Below are 18889 nucleotides of genomic sequence, written 5' to 3' on the forward strand. Positions count from 1 at the left end.
ACTGGGGAACGTAACATATTGGAACTCAAGTCCTTTTGTTCACCCAACCCAGAATACCCCACAATCAAATGCCGACCGTATTATCTCACAAGAATTATCTTCGGTTCTAGTCTCAGCCATGTATATTCCCGCTCAAGCCGATACCACGACAGCCCCAAGGAACTACACTGGACTTTGCGTAACCTGGAAACCACATATCCTGACGCCGCATTTATTGTAGCTACAGATTTTAACAAAGCAAATTTGAGGAAAACACTACCGAAGTTCTAACACATTGCCTGTAGCACTCGCGCATCAAAAACTCAACCATTGTCACTCCCCCTTCCAGGATGGCCACAAGGCCACCCTCCCTTAGGCAAATCAGATCACGACTCCATCCTGTTTCGCCCTTCCTATAGGCAGAAACTCAAACAGGAAGTACCCGTGCTAAAGTCTATTCAATGCTGGTCTGACCAATCGGAATCCATGCTTCAAGATTGTTTTCATCACATGGACTGGAATATGTTCCGGGTTGCCTCTGAGAATAACATTGAGGTAAACATGGACACGATGACTGAGTTCATCAGGAAGTGTATAGGGGATGTTGTTCCCAGTGTAACTATTAAAACCTACCCAAACCAAAAAATGTCGACAAATGGCAGCATTCTCGCAAAACTGAAAGCACGAACCACTGCATTTAACCACGACAAGGTGACAAACAGTGTAGTTATTCCCTCCGTAAGGCAATCAAACAGGCAAAACATCAGTACAGAGACAGAGTCGTAATTCAACGGCTCAGACACGAGACATTCGTGGCAGGGTATACAGACAATCACGGATTACAAAAGAAAAACCAGCCACGTCGTGGACACCGACGTATTGCTCCCAGACAAGCTAAACACCTTCTTCGCTTAACACAGTGCCACTGACGTGGCCCGCTCCCAAGGACTGTGGGATCGTGTTCTCCGTGGCCGACGTGACCTTTAAGCATGTTAACCCTCGCAAGGCTGCCGGCCCAGACGGCATCCCTAGCCGGGTCCTCAGAGAATGCGCAGAACAGCTGGCTGGAGTGTTTACGGACATATTCACTCTCTCTCTATCCCAATCTGATGTCCCCACTTGATTCAAGATGTCCACCACTGTTCCTGTACCCAAGAAAGCAAAGCTAACTGAACTAAATGAATATCGCCCCATAGGACTCACTTCTGTCATCATGAAGTGCTTTGAGAGGCTATTTAAGGGTAATTATCAACTACACCTTACCTGACACCCTAGACCCACTCCAATTTGCATACCGCCCCAACAGATCCACAGATGATGCAATCTCTATTGCACTCCACACTGCCCTTTCACACCTGGACAAAAGGAACACCTATGTGAGAATGCTATTCATTGACTACAGCTCAGTGTTCAACACCATAGTGCCCTCGAAGCTCATCACTAAGCTAAGGACCCTGGGACTTAACACCTCCCTCTGCATCTGGATCCTGGATTTCCTGACGGGCCGCCCCCAGGTGGTAAGGGTAGGTAACATCACAGCCGCCACACTAATCCTCAACACGGGGGCCCCTCAGGCGTGCATACTCAGTCTACTCCTGTACTCCCTGTTCACTCATGACTGCATGACCAGGCACGACTCCAACACCATCATTAAGTTTGCTGATGACACAACAGTGGTAGGCCTGATCACCGACAACAGTGAGACAGCCTATAGGGAGGAGGTCAGAGACCTGACCATGTGGTGCAAGAACAACAACCTCTCCCTCAACGTGATCAAGACAAAGGAGATGATTGTGGACTACAGAAAAAGGAGGATTGAGCACGCCCCATTCTCATCGACGGGTCTGTAGTGGAGCAGATTGAGAGCTTCAAGTTCCTTGGCGTCCACATCACCAACAAACTAACATAGTCCAAGCACACCAAGACAGTCATGAAGAGGGCATGACAAGACTTGGCATGGGTCCTCAGATCCTCAAAATGTTCTACAGCTGCAACATCGAGAGCATCCTGACCGGTTGCATCACTGCCTGGTACGGCAATTGCTTGGCCTCCGACCGCAAGGCACTTCAGAGGGTAGTGCGTACAGCCCAGTACATCACTGGGGCAAAGCTGCCTGCCATCCAGGACCTCTACACCAGGCGGTGTCAGAGGAAGGCCCTGAAAATTGTCAAAGACCCCAGCCACCCCAGTCATAGACTGTTCTCTCTCCTACCGCATGGCAAGCGGTACCGGAGTGCCAAGTCTAGGACAAAAAGGCTTCTCAACAGTTTTTACCCCCAAGCCATAAGACTCCTGAACAGGCAATCAAATGGTTCCCCGGACTATTTGCATTGTGTGCCCTTTTTACTGTTGTTTTATTTCTTTACTTACCTACACACACATACCTTTTTTTTCCGCACTATTGGTTAGAGCCTGTAAGTAAGCATTTCACTGTAAGGTCTACACCTGTTGTATTCGGCGCACGTGACAAATAAACTTTGATTTGATTTGAGTTGGTAAACCAGGCGAGGCAATCATTTGAGAAACCAAGGCTGTTGAGTCTGCCAATAAGAATGTAGTGATTGACAGAGTCGAAAGCCTTGGCCAGGTCGATGAATACGGCTGCACAGTAATGTCTCTTATCGATGGCGGTTATGATGTCATTTAGGACCTTGAGCGTGGCTGAGGTGCACCCATGACCATCTCTGAAACCAGATTGCATAGCGGAGAAGGTACGGTGGGATTCGAAATGGTTGGTAATATGTTTGTTAACTTGGCTTTCGAAGACCTTAGAAAGGCAGGGTAGGATAGATATAGGTTTATTATTTTGCCTCTATGGCCTATTTATTGCCTTACCTCCCTACTCTGTTACATTTGCACACACTGTACATAGATTTTTCTATTGTGTTATTGACTGTACGTTTGTTTATGTGTAACTCTGTGTTGTTGTTTTTGTCGCATTGCTTTGCTTTATCTTGGCCAGGTCGCAGTTGTAAATGAGAACTTGTTCTCAACTGGCCTACCTGGTCAAATAAAGGTGAAATAAATAATAATAATAATAATAAAAAAGAAAAAATATGTTGTGAAACTGTTAGATATCACTTGTTAGATATTACTGCACTGTGGGAGCTAGAAGCACAAGCATTTCACTACACCTGCAATAACATCAGCTAAACATGTGTATGTGACCAATACATTTGATTTGATTTTGCAACAACAACAACAAATAGTTAGACAGGCCCTAGGTGCTACAAATGGGCCAGCCCATCTGACATTTGCCCCGAAATGCCAGATGGCCAGTTCGCCTCTGCTCACGCATTAGCCTACTTACAACCCCTCTACTGCTGGGCCAACCTTACAATGTCTCCATTACCCCCATTCAATAAATTATTTATGTACATAGCCTTCCCTCTAGCCATATCAACTAGAATCCTCAAATATGGTTGCTCCAGTAGCCTCCACAGTATGTGCAATGCCCAAAGTTGAAGCTTGGCGTCCCATACCAGCCCAATGGAAACCTTTCCTTTCTGGCGTAACCTGTTACGCACAGACTTCCGTGACTTGGCCCGGGACGCCCATAGCCCATCCATAGACGTGGCCGTCTATGCTGTGCTGCGCTCGCTGGCGCAGTGTCCCGTGTGGAGAGAGAGAGAGGGCGAAGTTTGCTCTGCCTGCATTGCAGCCTCAGCGCTGCTGGAATCGAACACAACAATGGCGACTCCCAGTTCCAACAGCAATTCAACAACCTCCAGCGGAAACAGCAACATTGCAGGATCCACCTCGCACCACCATCACCCGCAAACACAACACATGACCACCGTCAGCAGCATGCAAGGTTAGACCAGATGCCCTAAATGTCTATTTTCAAGTTGATCAGAGCTATTAAACGTTAGCTGTTGAAAAACATGACTTGGCTAGCCTAACTACCATTGCCCCGAGGCTAAGCTACATAGCAGAGATGCAGTGTAGCTAACTATATATTCTGCTAAATGTAGCACGCCGGCCATTTGTTGCAACATTGTGATTTTCTGCGAAGTGTACTGTAACAATGTTACAACCGCTGTTATGTAAACGCACCAACTGAAAACTGTTGCATTGTAGTTATGGATGTTCCACTGCAATTGAGTTTATATCAACCGATGTTAGCTGCTACATGCACAACGAAACCCAAGGCCTAGTACCAGATAGATGTTTCCCCTTTCACAAAACCTACGTATTTATTACTGTATTGTTACTAAATTAATTACACTATATGTAGATAATAACCTTTAAATTACTTTGTTTTCAAATATATATTTTACCTTTTTAAACAATGAGACATAATTGGCATTGAAATGTTAACTGTCAGTGGTATATTTTGAGTGACATCGTATTATGTCGCAATCTGTGATCAGTATTGGTGCTATCTACTATGTACTTCGTGTATGTCTGTCGGGAAATGTCCAGTTTCAACTCTTTTATTTTTTAAACATTTCAGAAAGCAACACGTGCTGGAGGTGTCAAAACGAAACAGGTACTTTTTATTTTTATTTCTAAGATTTCAGTAGAATATTACTAGGTTGATGTGATATTCTGTTGATCATAGTGGAATATGATTCACCATTGTTTCCCTCCCCATTTATCTTTTGTGTTTGATTTCCTCATTCTGTATTACATTGAGTGTTTCCATGAATTGGTACGGGTTCCATGTTAGAAATTTGCCACCATTCCATAGCTACTGAATATAAATTATTGTATATGAGACAGCCAAATATGTGTAGGGTAGCATAAATAACATAGCCAGCTCTCACTTGTCCTTGAAAGCTAGGGTTGCACAGTCATAGTACATTGATGACTTCCATCCAGGTTATATAATGACCAGACAACAGGAAGATCTCTCTCTCTCCCTACTTTAGGGTTTCAGATAGGGTGGGTATAATTTGTGGAACGTTCCAACAGGAATCTGTTCCAAAAACTTCTTAAAGTACAAGGTTGCCAATTAACAACGCATACAAAGTTGCCTGATCAATTCACCTAGCTAACTAGCTGCCGTATAGGCATCAACTCACCACGTAGCTTATTCTTAATGTTTGTCCATAGGCTACCAGAGTGAAGACAGACATTTTTCGGAATAAACGTGGTGAGTTAAAAACTTTATGAGTTAGCACACTCCCTACCCGGTATTTTATTCTGCCGCTATACAACCTTGTTATTTACGAAGTTTTTGGAACAGATTCCTGTTGGAACATTTCACAAATTATACCCACTAACACACTCTCGTAAGCACACCAACCCTCTCTCTCTGTGGGTGCATCTCAATATTCGAAAGTGGCTTCCTCTCTCTGTCTCCTTTCATCCATTTGCAATGACTGGACAGGTAAAAGCAAATACTTGGTTGGTATCGACCGTATCTCTTTTACCTAGTATGTGTTGTCAGAGCCGCAAAGGAGAGGAGACAAGGAGTGGAAGCCACTCTAGACTATTGAGATCCAGTCTGTGTGATTCTCTGCTAGTGGGCTGTAGGTCCACTATTCTGTGTTGACTAATCTAATCCACGGTGGAGCATTGGTTTGGGTGAGGACCCATTTGCACCTGGGCATAATGGTTAAATGGACCACTAGTAGGGCTACTGCAAAACAACTCCAGGCAATTCCATGCTTTTCTTATCTCTTATTCTGAGCATCTGAGATTTACTATGCAATCTGACACACGTCAAATCAGTGTCCTTGATCTTCTGATTTTGTGTGAGGATAATGTTCTATACGCTGATCTTTACAGGAAACCTACTGATCGTAACAGTTTGTTGAGGGCTGATAGTTGTCACCCGCATCCCTTGAAAAACAGTTTGCCCTACTGCCAATTCTGTCGAATCAAAAGAATTAGCAAAAAACAATCTGATTTCGACAGAAATATGTCAGAGATGCAAAAAAAAATCAAATAGAGGGTGTACAAAAATGGTCAGATTAATACCGCCATTGAGAAAATCCAAAATAAATCAAGACATGATCTCTTTCAAGGACAGTATCGCAAAAATAATCATTCTTGTGTTCTTACTACCCGCTATGCAAAGTGCTCTGAACAAATTAAGGGAATCGTTCAAACATTGGCACATTCTAAGATCCGAAGACAGTATCGGTAGTGTGTTTTTGGAACCCTCCCTTGGTCGTATTCTCACGGGGCAGAAATGTCAGAGTTACTTATCTTAGAACTTGTCCTTCTGGTAAAATAATTTGTGGGTAAAACAAAGAGCAAATAAAATGTATGAATCTCGGAGCACCATTAGGTGCAAAAACTTGACGTACTCAGCTGCGGCCCACTTTTTGGAAGCGAACCACTCGATTTCGTCCCTACATTATATCGGCATCAAACACGTCACCCTCCCTAGGAGAGGGGGTGACCTCAACAGTTTATTGTTAAAACGAGAGGCTGCCTGGATCTTTCATTTAAACGTAGACTTTGATCTGAAGCCGTTCTTGTGATTTTGCTATTCATTGTAAATGTTTGTAGGCCTATGTAGCTAAATTGTATCTATGATCGTATGCTATCCATTCATGCGTTTTATATATTCTATATCGGTAAATTAACCAATGATATCAAGCCCCACCTGGCCATGATTACAGACACCTGTGTGTGTCCTTTGACGCAATATAAACTAGTGACTCGCAGTGTTTGTCATTATACCCTGATGAAGACAGCTTGTCTGTCCAAACGTTGGTTATTAAATGATTGTATCTGAGCTCCTAGAGTGTGTTGCTCTCTCCTTTATTTTTTCATGAGGACCTATATGCACCTGGGCATATGGTTAAAGGTTACCACTAGTACTGCACCTCTAATTTGGCCCTGTAGGCCACTGTTCTCTGTCCAAGAAGACCTCGACACTTTCCCATCTCATCCTCAACATTATCATCTAGTGGAGTACTTAACAGTTATTTTGTTACATATAAGCCTGATACAAGACCATGATAGTCAAATTGAGCACTTCTTAAAGAGTCAACAGATATCTACTATGCTAGTGCGGAATAGTTGATATTGTGGGGCGGCAGGTAGCCTAGTGGTTAGAGTAACCGAAAGGTTGCAAGATCGAATCCCCGAGCTGACAAGGTAAAAATCAGTCGTTCTGCCCCTGAACAAGGTAGTTAACCCACTTTTCCTAGGCCATCATTGTAAAATAAGAATTTGTTCTTAACTGACTTGCCTAGTTAAATAAAGGTAAAATTAAAAAAATATCTTGCCGTCTCGTTTGGAAGTCAATGTTTGAGGGTGTTGGTAGGTGTCCTCTTTGACAAGTCTATTACTGTAGCTACTGCACAATGAAAACATAAACTATGGGATGCATACAGGTTTACAATGCAATCAAATCATGTTGGGTTAATGTTATACTTGTTATTAGTATCAACATGCTGGCGTTGTCTGCATTTTCTGGTAATTGGGAACCTCTGTATTTATGGGCACTTTGCTTATGTTTATAATGCAGAAATGTTTGTGTTCTGTCAATACCCGGCAAACTCCAAGCCTGAAAGGTATGGGGAGACGGTCTCTCTCTGAGCATTGGGTAATGATGACACATTGATATACAGTGACTTCGGAAAGTATTCAGACCCCTTCCCTTTTTCACATTTTGTTACGTTACAGCCTTATTCTAAAATGTATTCAATTAAAATGTTCAATTTACACACAATACCCCATAATGGCAAAGTGAAAACAGTTTATACGTTTTTGCTAATCAAAAACAGAAGTACCCTATTTACATAAGTATTCAGAACCTTTGCTATGAGACTCGAAATTGATCTCAGGTGCATCCTGTTTACATTGATCATCCTTGAGATGTTTCTACAACTTGGAGTCCACCTGTGGTAAATTCAATTGATTGGACATGATTTGGAAAGGCACACACCTGTCTATATAAGGTCCCACAGTTGACAGTGAATGTCAGAGCAAAAACCAAGCCATGAGGTCGAAGGAAATGTCTGTAGAGCTCCGAGACAGGATTGTGTCGAGGCACAGATCTGGGGAAGGGTACCAAAAAATGTCTGCAGCATTGAAGTTCCCCAAGAACACAGTGGCCTCCATCATTCTTAAATGGAAGAAGTTTGAAACCACCAAGATTCTTCCTTGAGCTGGCCGCCCGGGGGAAGGACAAGATTCTCTTGTCTGATGAAACCAAAATTGAACTCCTTTGGCCTGAATGCCAAGCGCCACATCTGGAGGAAACCTGGCACTATCCCTACGGTGAAGCATGGTGGTGGCAGCATTATGCTGTGGGGATGTTTTTCAGTGGCAGGGACTGGGAGACTAATCAGGATCGAGGAAAAATGAACGGAGAAAGTACAGAGAGATCCTTGATGGAAACCTGCTCCAGAGCGCTCAGGACCTCAGACTGGGGCAAAGGTTCACCTTCCAACAGGACAATGACCCTAAGCACACAGCCAAGATAACACTGGAGTGGCTTCGAGACAATTCTCTGAATGTCCTTGAGTGGCCCAGCCAGAGCCCAGACTTGAACCCAATCGAACATCTCTGGAGAGACCTGAAAATAGCTGTGCAGCGACGTTCCCCATCCAACCTGACAGAGCTTGAGAGGATCTGCAGAGACGAATGGGAGAAACTCCCCAAATACAGATGTGCCAAGCTTGTAGTGTTATACCCAAGAAGACTCGGCTGTAATCGCTGCCAAAGGTGCTTCAACAAAGTACAGAGTAAAGGGTCTGAATACTTATGTAAATGTAAAAAAATTTTTATATAAACTTTTTAATACATTTGCAAAAATGTCTAAACTGTTTTTGCTTTGTCATTATGGCATTGTTTGTCGATTAATGAGGAAAATATATTTTTTCATCCATTTTAGAATAAGGCTGTAAACTAACAAAATGTGGAAAAAGTCAATGGGTCTGAATACTTTCCGAATGGTCTGTAGCTGTAATAATTATTTCCAGTCTCCTGAAACATCACTGGTACTTTAATGTACTGTAATTCAACTTAAATTACACTGAAACTCAACTCTCAGCGACTTCTGGTTACATGACTTAGTGGAGTTTGTGGCTTACTAGTTTTTATTGAAATGGTTCTCAATAGCTAAGTTTCCATCCAGTTAGTGAGAGATTTTCATGTGAAAATTCTAATATCCGCATTAAAAAATGTGAATTTTGCCACTAGTGGTATTTCCACCAAACTTGTTGCAGATAAAATTCAGTGCGTGATGACAGTGCCAAATGACAGATGACAAATGTCATATTTCACTTAAGTTTTCATGTACTGAATAAATGTCTCCAACACTTTTTCAATTCTACCAATAATTTTGTCACAAACTGTTGCGTTAAATAGCTTTAAATAGCAAATGGTCTTGGCACGTGTGTGTAAGCTAGTCTACATACTGAGATTATTATGGATAAGACTGTCAAAAGGAACTCAAGCGTCAATAATGACATCACCAGAATCAAACCCTCGATATTTATTGGAGCATCAAGATCACCGTGCACTTTCATCTGTAGCCTAATAAACTGCATTGTTGTAGTAGTGGGAGGACCACATCATATCATCGCGTGATTCCAAGTTTACTTTGATATGATGGTCTTTACATCAATGTTTGTGCATTAAGGCGTTTCCACCACCATTTCTTGCATAACAAATTTTACAGACACAAAATGATCCCAACGTGTCAAACGAACAAATTATCTGTTGGCATTTATAAAATTATACCAAAACTTCCTGTTTCCATCCCATCTCTCATGATTTAAAAAAATACTTTTGAGTTTACTCGTGTGAAAACTGTTGATGGAAACATGATTATTGGTCTCACTTTATGATACAGTCCTGAAAACGGTTTCATATTGTGAAATATACTTATTCCATGGTCATACATCCTATTCGGTTCCATCCCCATAGAATCATAACTATATGTCCCATTCACCAATGTAGCGTTACCTGGTCTCCCTTGTTCCCTAACCAGCATATGTTGTTTACAAACTGTTTTCTCCTGCGTCTCTCTGTCAGGTAAACGTAAAGCCCTGAAGCTGAACTTCGCCAACCCTTCAGTGAAGCCAGCTACCAGGTTGCCCCTCAACCCCTCACCTTCAACTGCCCCCTCCTTCCAGAACCCACACATGTAAGTGCTGTGGAGAGCGGATCAGAAATGCACACTTAGAGACCTGATAATCCTTAGCTTTCTAACAGGTTATGTATTTCTGTTTGGTTTTATTGTTGTAGAGAAACATCTTCACACGGCCTGTAGGATACTGTCTGTGTGAAGGAATAGTGTTTAAGACTCTGAGAATACAGTAAAATGGCTGTGCAGGATTAGTCAGCATCTTCAGTCTCTTCTTCAGTGTGGTCTGCTCTGCTATTGAGGAAGAAACCAAGACGTTATGATTGTAAAGGAACGAGGTGGGTTAGAAATCACTTCCTTGTGTATGTATGATGCTCCCTTCTGCCCCCAAAACACTCTCTTCATTCTCTCTCTGTTTCCTCTTTTTCTTCTCTATTCCTCTTTTCCACCTCCCCCCTCTCTCACCCTGTCTTCATCCTTCCCCACATCTCTTTACCTCACTTTCTCCTCCATCCTCTTCCTCCTCACCCTCCCCTACAGAGAGCGTATGAGGACACACAGTATCGAGTCGTCGGGGAAGCTGAAGATTTCTACGGAGAATGCCTGTGACTTCACGGCCGAGGACCTGAGGGACCTGGGGGAGATTGGCCGTGGGGCCTATGGCTCCGTCAACCAGATGCAGCACAAACCCAGTGGACAGATCATGGCCGTCAAGGTGACCACACCAGCTGCTCTCATCCTCACTGACTGAGACGTTCCAAGTTGAATACTAACGTTGATATACTGTAGTCTACGCACCTCGTAAATCAGATTGATTTGGGTTAAGAGGGCGGGTGTTGAGGAGCGCGGTTTGGCGGGTCATTTTTCGAGGACGCATGACTCGACTTTCGCCTCTCCCAATCCCGTTGGGTAGTTGCAGCGATGAGGCAAGATTGTAGTGGATCACAATTGGATATCACGACAATGGGGAGAAAAATGAGCGCATCTCAAGGATGGTGCATAACAAGTATGAGACCTGGTAAAATATTGTCTTGGTTCTTGGTGGATGGTAGACCTAGTCATACAACAGTGTTTTTAATGGTCTTCATCAGGTGACGACTAGGACGCGCTATAAACTGATCTCTGAGCTGTTAATAGTTTCCTCTATTTCTGCTGAACACCTGTTGTTGTTGTCGTCTCTGTCCCCCCCTCAGAGGATCCGCTCCACGGTGGATGAGAAGGAGCAGAAGCAGCTGCTGATGGATCTAGACGTGGTAATGAGGAGTAGTGACTGTCTCTACATCGTTCAGTTCTACGGAGCTCTCTTCAGAGAGGTGAGACTGTCAAATCACATTTTATTTGTCACATGCTTCGTAAACAACAGGTGTGGACTAACAGTAATGCTTACTGACGGGCCCTTCCACAACAACGCAGAGAGAACAAAAGAGGAATAATAAGACAAGGAATAAATACACAATGACTAACAATAACTTGGCTATATACATGGGTTATCAGTACCGAGTCCATGGACAGGGGTACGAGGTAATTGAGGTAGATAAGTACATATAGGTAGGGATAAAGTGACTAGGCAGGATAGATAAAACATCAGCAGCAGCGTATGTGATGAGTCTAAAGAGTTAGTGCAAAGGGGGTTCAATGCAGATAGTCCAGGTAGCTATTTGAAGCTGTTCCTGGTCCTATTGGTTCCAGACTTGGTGCATCGGTACCGCTTGCTGTGCGGTAGCAGAGAGAACAGTCTATGACTTGGGTGGCTTCCTCTGACACGTCTGGTATAGAGCTCCTTGATGGCGGGGAGCTCGTACGCACTACCCTCTGTAGCACCTTGTGGTCGGATACCGAACAGTTGCTATACCAAGTGGTGATGCAGACAGTCAAGATGCTCTCAATGGTGCAGCTGTAGTACTTTTTGAGGATCTGAAGGCCCATGCCAAATATTTTTTTTGCTTCCTGAGGCATTGTTGTGTCTTCTTCACGACTGTGTTGGTGTGTGTGGACCATGTTAATTCCTTAGTGATGTGGAGACAGCTTAACTTGAAGCTCTCGACCTGCTCCACTACAGCCCCATCAATGTGAATGGGGGCGTGCTCTGCCCTCAGTTTCCTTTAGTCCACGTTCAGCTCCTTTGTCTTGCTGACGTTGAGGGAAAGGTTCTTGTCCTGGCACCACACTGCCAGGTCTCTGACCTCCTCCCTGTAGGTAGTCTCATCGTCGTCGATGATCAGGCCTACCGCTATCGTGTCGTCTGCACACTTAATGATGGTGTTGGAGTCGTGCCTGGCCATGGAGTCATGTGTGAACAGGGAGTACAGGAGGGGACTGAGCACGCACCCCTGAGGGGCCCCTGTGTTGATGATCAGCGTGGCAGATGTGTTGTTACCTACCCTTACCACCTAGGGGCAGCCCGTCAGGAAGTCCAGGATCCAGTTGCAGAGGGAGGTGTTAAGTCCCAAGCTTGGAGGGCACTATGGTGTTGAACGCTGAGCTTGAGTCAATGAACAACATTCTCAGGTGTTCCTCTTATCCAGGTGGGAGAGGGCAGTGTGGAGTGTAAGCGAGACTGTGTCATCGGTTAATATAATATCTACAGTACATGTTTCAATACCTACATGACTGTATATTATATATTAGGAGTAGTGACTGTTTCTATAGAGAACAAAAATATTAACGCAACACGTAAAGCCTTGGTCCCATGTTTCATGCGCTGAAATAAAAGTTCACAGAAATGTTCCATATGCACAAAATCTTATTTCTATCAGATTTTGTGCATAAATTTGTTTGCATCCTTGTTAGTGAGCCTTTGTCAAGATAATCCATCCTCCATGATCATTACACAAGTGCACATTGTGCTGGGGACAATTAAAGGCCACTCTAAAATGTGCAGTTTTGTCACACAGTGCCACAGATGTCTCAGGTTTTGAGGGAGCGTGCAATTGGCATGCTGACTGCAGGAATGACCACCAGAGCTTTTGGCAGAGAATTGAATGTTAATTTCTTACCATAAGCCACATCAAGTCGTTTATCAAGAATTTGGTAGTACGTCCAACCGGCGTCACAACCGCAGACTGAGACCAGCCACCAGGTGAAACTGAGGAGTATTTCTGTCTATGATAAAGCTCTTTTGTGGGGAAAAACTCATTTCGATTGGCTGGGCCTGGCTTCCCAGTGGATGGGCCTATGCCCACCCATGGCTCCGCCCCTGCCAGCTCCACCCCTGCCCAGTCATGTGAAGTCCATAGATTAGGGCCTACTGATTTTATTTGCGGGCGGCAGGTAGCTTAGGGGTTAGAGCGTTGGACTAGCAACTGAAAGCTTGCAAGATCGAATCCCCGAGGTGACAAGGTAAAAATCTGTCGTTCTGTCCCTGAACAAGGCAGTTAACCCACTGTTCACAGGTCGTCATTTAAAATAAGAATTTGTTCTTAACGGACTTGCCTAGTTAAATAAAGGTAAAAAAAATATTTCAATTGACTGATTTCCTTTATATGAACTGTAACTCAGTAAAATCGTTAATTGTTGCATGTTGATGCACTATTGTAAAGTGGTTGTTCCACTGGATATCATAAGGTGAATGCACCAATTTGTAAGTCGCTCTGGATAAGAGCGTCTGCTAAATGACTTAAATGTAAATGTTGCGGTTATACACTAATTGACCAAAAGTAGTGAGATCAGGGCTCTGTTTAGGCCAGTCAAATTCTTCCACACCAATCTCAACAAACCATTTCTGTATGGACCTCTTTTTGTGCATGGGCGCATTGTCATGCTGAAACAGGAAAGGGCCTTCCTCAAACTGTTGCCACAAAGTTGGAAGCACAGAATCGCATAGAATGTCATTGTATACTGTAGCATTAAGATTTCCCTTCACTGGAACTAAGGGGCCCGAACCATGAAAAACAGCCCCAGACCATTATTCCTCCTCCATCAGATTTTACAGTTGGCACTATGCATTCGACAGGTAAGGTTCTCCTGGCATCTGCCAAACCAGATTCGTCCGTTGGGCTGCCAAATGGTGAAGCTTGATTCATCACGCTTGGCATTGTGCATTGTGATCTTAAACTTGTGTGCGGCTGCTCGGCCATGGAAACCCATTTCATGAAGCTCCCGACAAACAGTTATTGTGTTGACGTTGCTTCCAGAGGCAGTTTGGAACTCGGTACTGAGTGTTGCAACCGGGGACATACAACTTTTACACACCATGCGCTTCAGCACTTGGTGGTCCTGTTCTGTGAGATTGTGTGGCCTACCACTTTGCGGCTGAGCCATTGTTGCTCCTAGATATTTCCACTTTACAATAACAGTACTTACAGTTGACCGGGGCAGATCTAGTAGGGCAGAAATTTGACAAACTGACTTGTTGGAAAGGTGGCATCCTATGACGGTGCCACTTTGAAAGTCACTGAGCTCTTCAGTAAGGCCATTCAACTGCCAATGTTTGTCTATGGAGTTTGCATGGCTGTTATGCTTGATTTTATACATCTGTCAGCAACGGGTGTGGCTGAAATGGCCTAATCCACACATTTTAAGGGATGTCCACATACTTTTGTGTATACAGTGCATGTTAGTTCTGTATATATCGTCCAGTTATACAGAGTTCTCGTCAGAAAGGTGAGAATAACTAATTAGACAGGTTCAGTTCTGGGGCAGTAGTAATTTTCAAATATTTGGTCTGGACTGGGTGGTGGCTGGATATATTGTTTTGTTACAATGTGGCACACTTGTGATCAATAATGACATTTCTTTCTCTTTAGGGCGACTGTTGGATATGTATGGAACTAATGTCTACCTCATTCGACAAATTCTACAAATATGTATATTGTTCGTTAGATGACGTCATTCCAGAGGAAATATTAGGCAAAATTACATTAGCAGTGAGTGGTTATTTTATTTTCTGTAACTATAATCTGTTTATAACATATTTATATGAATGCAGTTGTTGGTCACAGATTGTAATGAAATGTGTTTGTTTGTTTCTTTATAGACCGTTAAAGCGCTGAACCACTTAAAAGAAAACTTGAAAATAATTCACAGAGGTAAGTTGTCAGATACATCTTTTAGAGTTTGGCCATATTTATGCAAATTCCAACTATGTGTGGTGCATGAAGTCTAAAACGTGAGTATGTTTGTGTTCTTACAGACATCAAACCTTCCAACATTCTCATGGACCGTAACGGCAACATCAAACTGTGTGACTTTGGCATCAGTGGTCAGCTGGTGGACTCTATAGCCAAGACCAGAGACGCAGGCTGCAGACCCTACATGGCAGTAAGTCATGTACATTTTTGGCGAAATTCTCACTAAAATGTCAAGCTAGGATTCAGTTCCTGAATTGTCTGGTATATCGTGGTTAAGTTGTTCTTTTCCTGTTGCCCAGCCGGAGAGGATAGACCCCAGTGCTTCCAGACAAGGCTACGACGTCCGATCTGACGTGTGGAGTTTGGGGATCACCCTGGTAGTTATTTAATTCAGTTAATTCATATATTGATTTGATGGCCTCCAATGGGGAAAAACAGGTTTACTATGTTATAACCTAGCTGCACTGTTATTGATAACAATTTGTACACTAAGAAATACACAATCTAACTATTTCTAAACCCTTGTTGGTGGTAGTCGATGAGTAATTACATTTCTGTGTGTCTTCAGTATGAGTTGGCCACCGGCAGATTCCCGTACCCCAAGTGGAATAGCGTGTTTGATCAGCTGACCCAGGTGGTGAAGGGCGAGCCGCCGCAGCTCTGCAACTCTGAGGACAGACAGTTCTCCCCCAAGTTCATCAACTTTGTCAATTTATGGTGAGCATCACCTCTGGTGAAAGCAGTCTACCACTCCCTCCAGTGGACATGCTATTAGACTCTCACCCTAGAGGATTCACCATTGGTTTTTGCTGCCCTCTCCTAGTAGAATGGTGAAATGGCATCATTGCTCTTTCTGTTGTCTTGCCAATTGCTTCTTCTCTTGTTCTACAGCCTCACAAAGGATGAGTCAAAACGGCCCAAGTACAAGGAGCTCTTGGTAAGTTTGTGTCTTTCTATGTTGGGACTTGATGTTGTTTGTGGATTTCACTGTGTATTGACTGCTATGCGGGCAACAGTAAAGCTTGACCTAGTTTCTATGTGGCTGAGGTAATGTTCGTCTCCTACAGAAACACCCGTTCATCTTGATGTACGAGGAGAGGTTTGTGGACGTGGCCAGCTACGTGTGTCGCATCCTGGACCAGATCCCTGCCTCCCCCATCTCCCCTATGTATGTGGACTGACGGGGGGGGACACTTTGCACGGTGACACACGCAACGGGGGGGGGGGAGGAATCGGTACAACGCATGACATCCCGTGCCCACAGTTACTATAGTATCAAGGTGTTTGTTTCCATGTTCCAAAGAACATGAGAACAATTCCATATTCCAAACCAATCGCCCTGTGCAATACGATTATACACACATACTTGTCACCACCCTGTTCAATGTCCATAAAAACATCTAGATTATCCTCCCGTCTTCAGACAGCTAAACTAGAAGACATTCAATTGGCTCAACGTATATACACAACGTTCATCTTTTTTATGTGCTCGGGAAAAAAACGGTTTAAAGTCCATATACGGTGTATACTTGAAAATCGATGTTACCAAATAAACATGTTGGAAAGTGCCGCTCATGATGTTATGGAAAGAGTCATCTATTTGGATTGTACATTGTGGACTGTGTTGTATGTATGCGTTTGTGTGCTCACCTCTACGTCGTCAGAATTTTTTTAACAGATGTAATGCAGACAGACTTGTCTGAGCGAGACACTCGAATCTCTCAGTATGCTGTGGGCACCTTAACTCATTGTAAATGAAGGGGTCTGATGATGCAAAAGTTATTGTTCCCTGAAACAGATCGATGGTGTAAACGTGGCTTTATTTTCTTAATATGCAATTTTACAGTATGACTCCAAATGTTGTTCTCTGCTATCTGTACAGTATGATTGTAAATCTATATGTATGTGTACATCTCAAAACAGTGTGCTATTGTTCACCGGTTCTGTTCAGCAGTTAGGACTTGTTACCACGGACGCACTCGACAATGTCTCCTCAAGCAGTTAAGACACAGTTCTCCACCTGCCACACGTTGAAAAGTGGATGAAGTTATAGCCAAGCTATTAAACCTATCACTTTGCAAGACGTCACAAGTTGAACATGTCAGATATACATTTCATTGCTTGACCAGGCCAGTGCTGCATCTGTCTGTGTAAAAGGAGTGTCCGACCCGCACAACAGTCATGTTATACTACAGCACTGTTCAGCTGCCCAGCCTTCCTGATCACACACAGAATCATAGATTAAACCGGCATGTGGCTCGGACCGCTCGCCATGATACGAGGCTCGCACTGATGGAAGGTTTCCCTCGTCAACCCTTAGGCAACATGTAGGGCGCATCTCAGTAGTGTCCAGTGAAATCCTCTTGTCCCCTTTTCCACTGATGTGAAAGACCTAGAACGGTGAACATTGAAGAGATGTTACTGATAGGCTTTCACCTATCCTGTGTAGTCTGATCAGTGCAGATTGTTGTGTATTTGGGTTTCGAGTGGCCTAAGGGACTGCATTGCGGTGCTAGAGGCGTCACTAAAGACCCTGGTTCGTTCCCAGGCTGTGTTACAACCGGCCGTGATCGGGAGTCCCATAGGGCGGCACACAATTGGCCCAACGTCATCCGGGTTAGGGCCGGGGTAGGCCGTCATTGTAAATAAGAACTTGTTCTGAACTGATTTGCCTAGTTAATTAACGGCTAAATAAAAAGATGAGGTGAGGAAGTCACTCTCTTTCACGCTCAGAAATCCACGGCGTCACTCTTGTCAGGACACCCACGTTCAGTGTATAATAATGTAGCGAAGCAAAAGGAACACACCCCGTCATGGAGCTCCTTAGCTAGTGAACCAAACTGTTGTGGTGTTGAGGGGGCACGGCAGGGGTTCAGCATCGCTATGTTGGAACCTGGGTTGTTTCACTAAGCACAGTCAATGCGTTTGCCAGATAACTTCAATAAACTTTCAGATGTAAGTCCCATATGTGATATTAAGAACTAGAAAATACACAATTGTTTTTGAATGTTTAGGAAATGTAGCTGGCTAACATTTCATGAAGCTAAATTGTGCTTCATGAAATGCCCCCCTTGGAAAAGCCAGGGGTCAGGGACAAGTGTTTAGTACAGAAATGTTGCGTACTTAAGCAGCTTATTCAGGAGAGAGGAAATTTACAGAACATTCGGATAGAAATGTACTGCATAGACCTGACCTGATTCCCTGTTATGTGGAGTACGGAATCAAGTCGTCTCAATTCATTACGTTTCTATCTGAATAGTTCTAAACTTTGCACGCCTCTGAAGAAGCCTAAGCTCTTATAAGGTGAGATGTGGAACACTTATGGTTACATGGTGAATTGCAATTTATTGGAATGTTCATAATATAGATCATACAATGTTAAGGGCAATGAGTATTATATTGTATATTGATCAAGGGTAAAAAATAAAGTTCACATTGAGAAAATACATAGCGCTGTATTGTGAACCTGGGTCGTAGACAAAGGTACAACACAGAAACAATGATTATTTGTGTTTTAAGTTTATTGCTTTCTCTTCTACAGTAATGCACTGCTATGGAAACACTGGTTACCATGGTAAAGCTGTTCAGTGGCCAAGCAACAGGGAAGCTTTTTGTCAGATGTGAAATTCTGATGTAAAAAGAGAAAAGAAAGTCATTCCTCAACATTAGGTGATCAGGATGGAGCACATGACCTGTGTGGCTGTTGGAAATGCTTAATGGCGTGGTGACAAACCTCAACTGATCTTGGGTGAAATCCTAAAAACAAGGGTGCCACAGTTTATTTAAGAAGTAACAGGAAAAACAAGTTGTTTGAGAGAAATGTTTGGTCAAAAAATAAATA

The 18889-nt window shown here is 43.4% G+C and overlaps 1 protein-coding gene across 1 annotated transcript; it reads left to right on the forward strand.

The window, feature by feature from the left end:
- The first annotated feature begins 3453 nt into the window (after positions 1 to 3453).
- Positions 3454 to 18492, forward strand: LOC115156176 (dual specificity mitogen-activated protein kinase kinase 4). Its single transcript, XM_029703531.1, has 12 exons — positions 3454 to 3793; positions 4436 to 4471; positions 9928 to 10039; positions 10520 to 10694; positions 11173 to 11292; positions 14725 to 14844; positions 14955 to 15006; positions 15111 to 15238; positions 15348 to 15425; positions 15617 to 15765; positions 15940 to 15985; positions 16116 to 18492. Exons 1-12 carry the CDS (start codon positions 3469 to 3471, stop codon positions 16227 to 16229), a joined length of 1455 nt encoding a protein of 484 aa, XP_029559391.1. The 5' UTR covers positions 3454 to 3468; the 3' UTR covers positions 16230 to 18492.
- Positions 18493 to 18889: the final 397 nt, after the last annotated feature.

This window comes from Salmo trutta, chromosome 2 (assembly GCF_901001165.1).
Source record: "Salmo trutta chromosome 2, fSalTru1.1, whole genome shotgun sequence".
In the NCBI taxonomy this organism is placed as follows: domain Eukaryota; kingdom Metazoa; phylum Chordata; class Actinopteri; order Salmoniformes; family Salmonidae; genus Salmo; species Salmo trutta.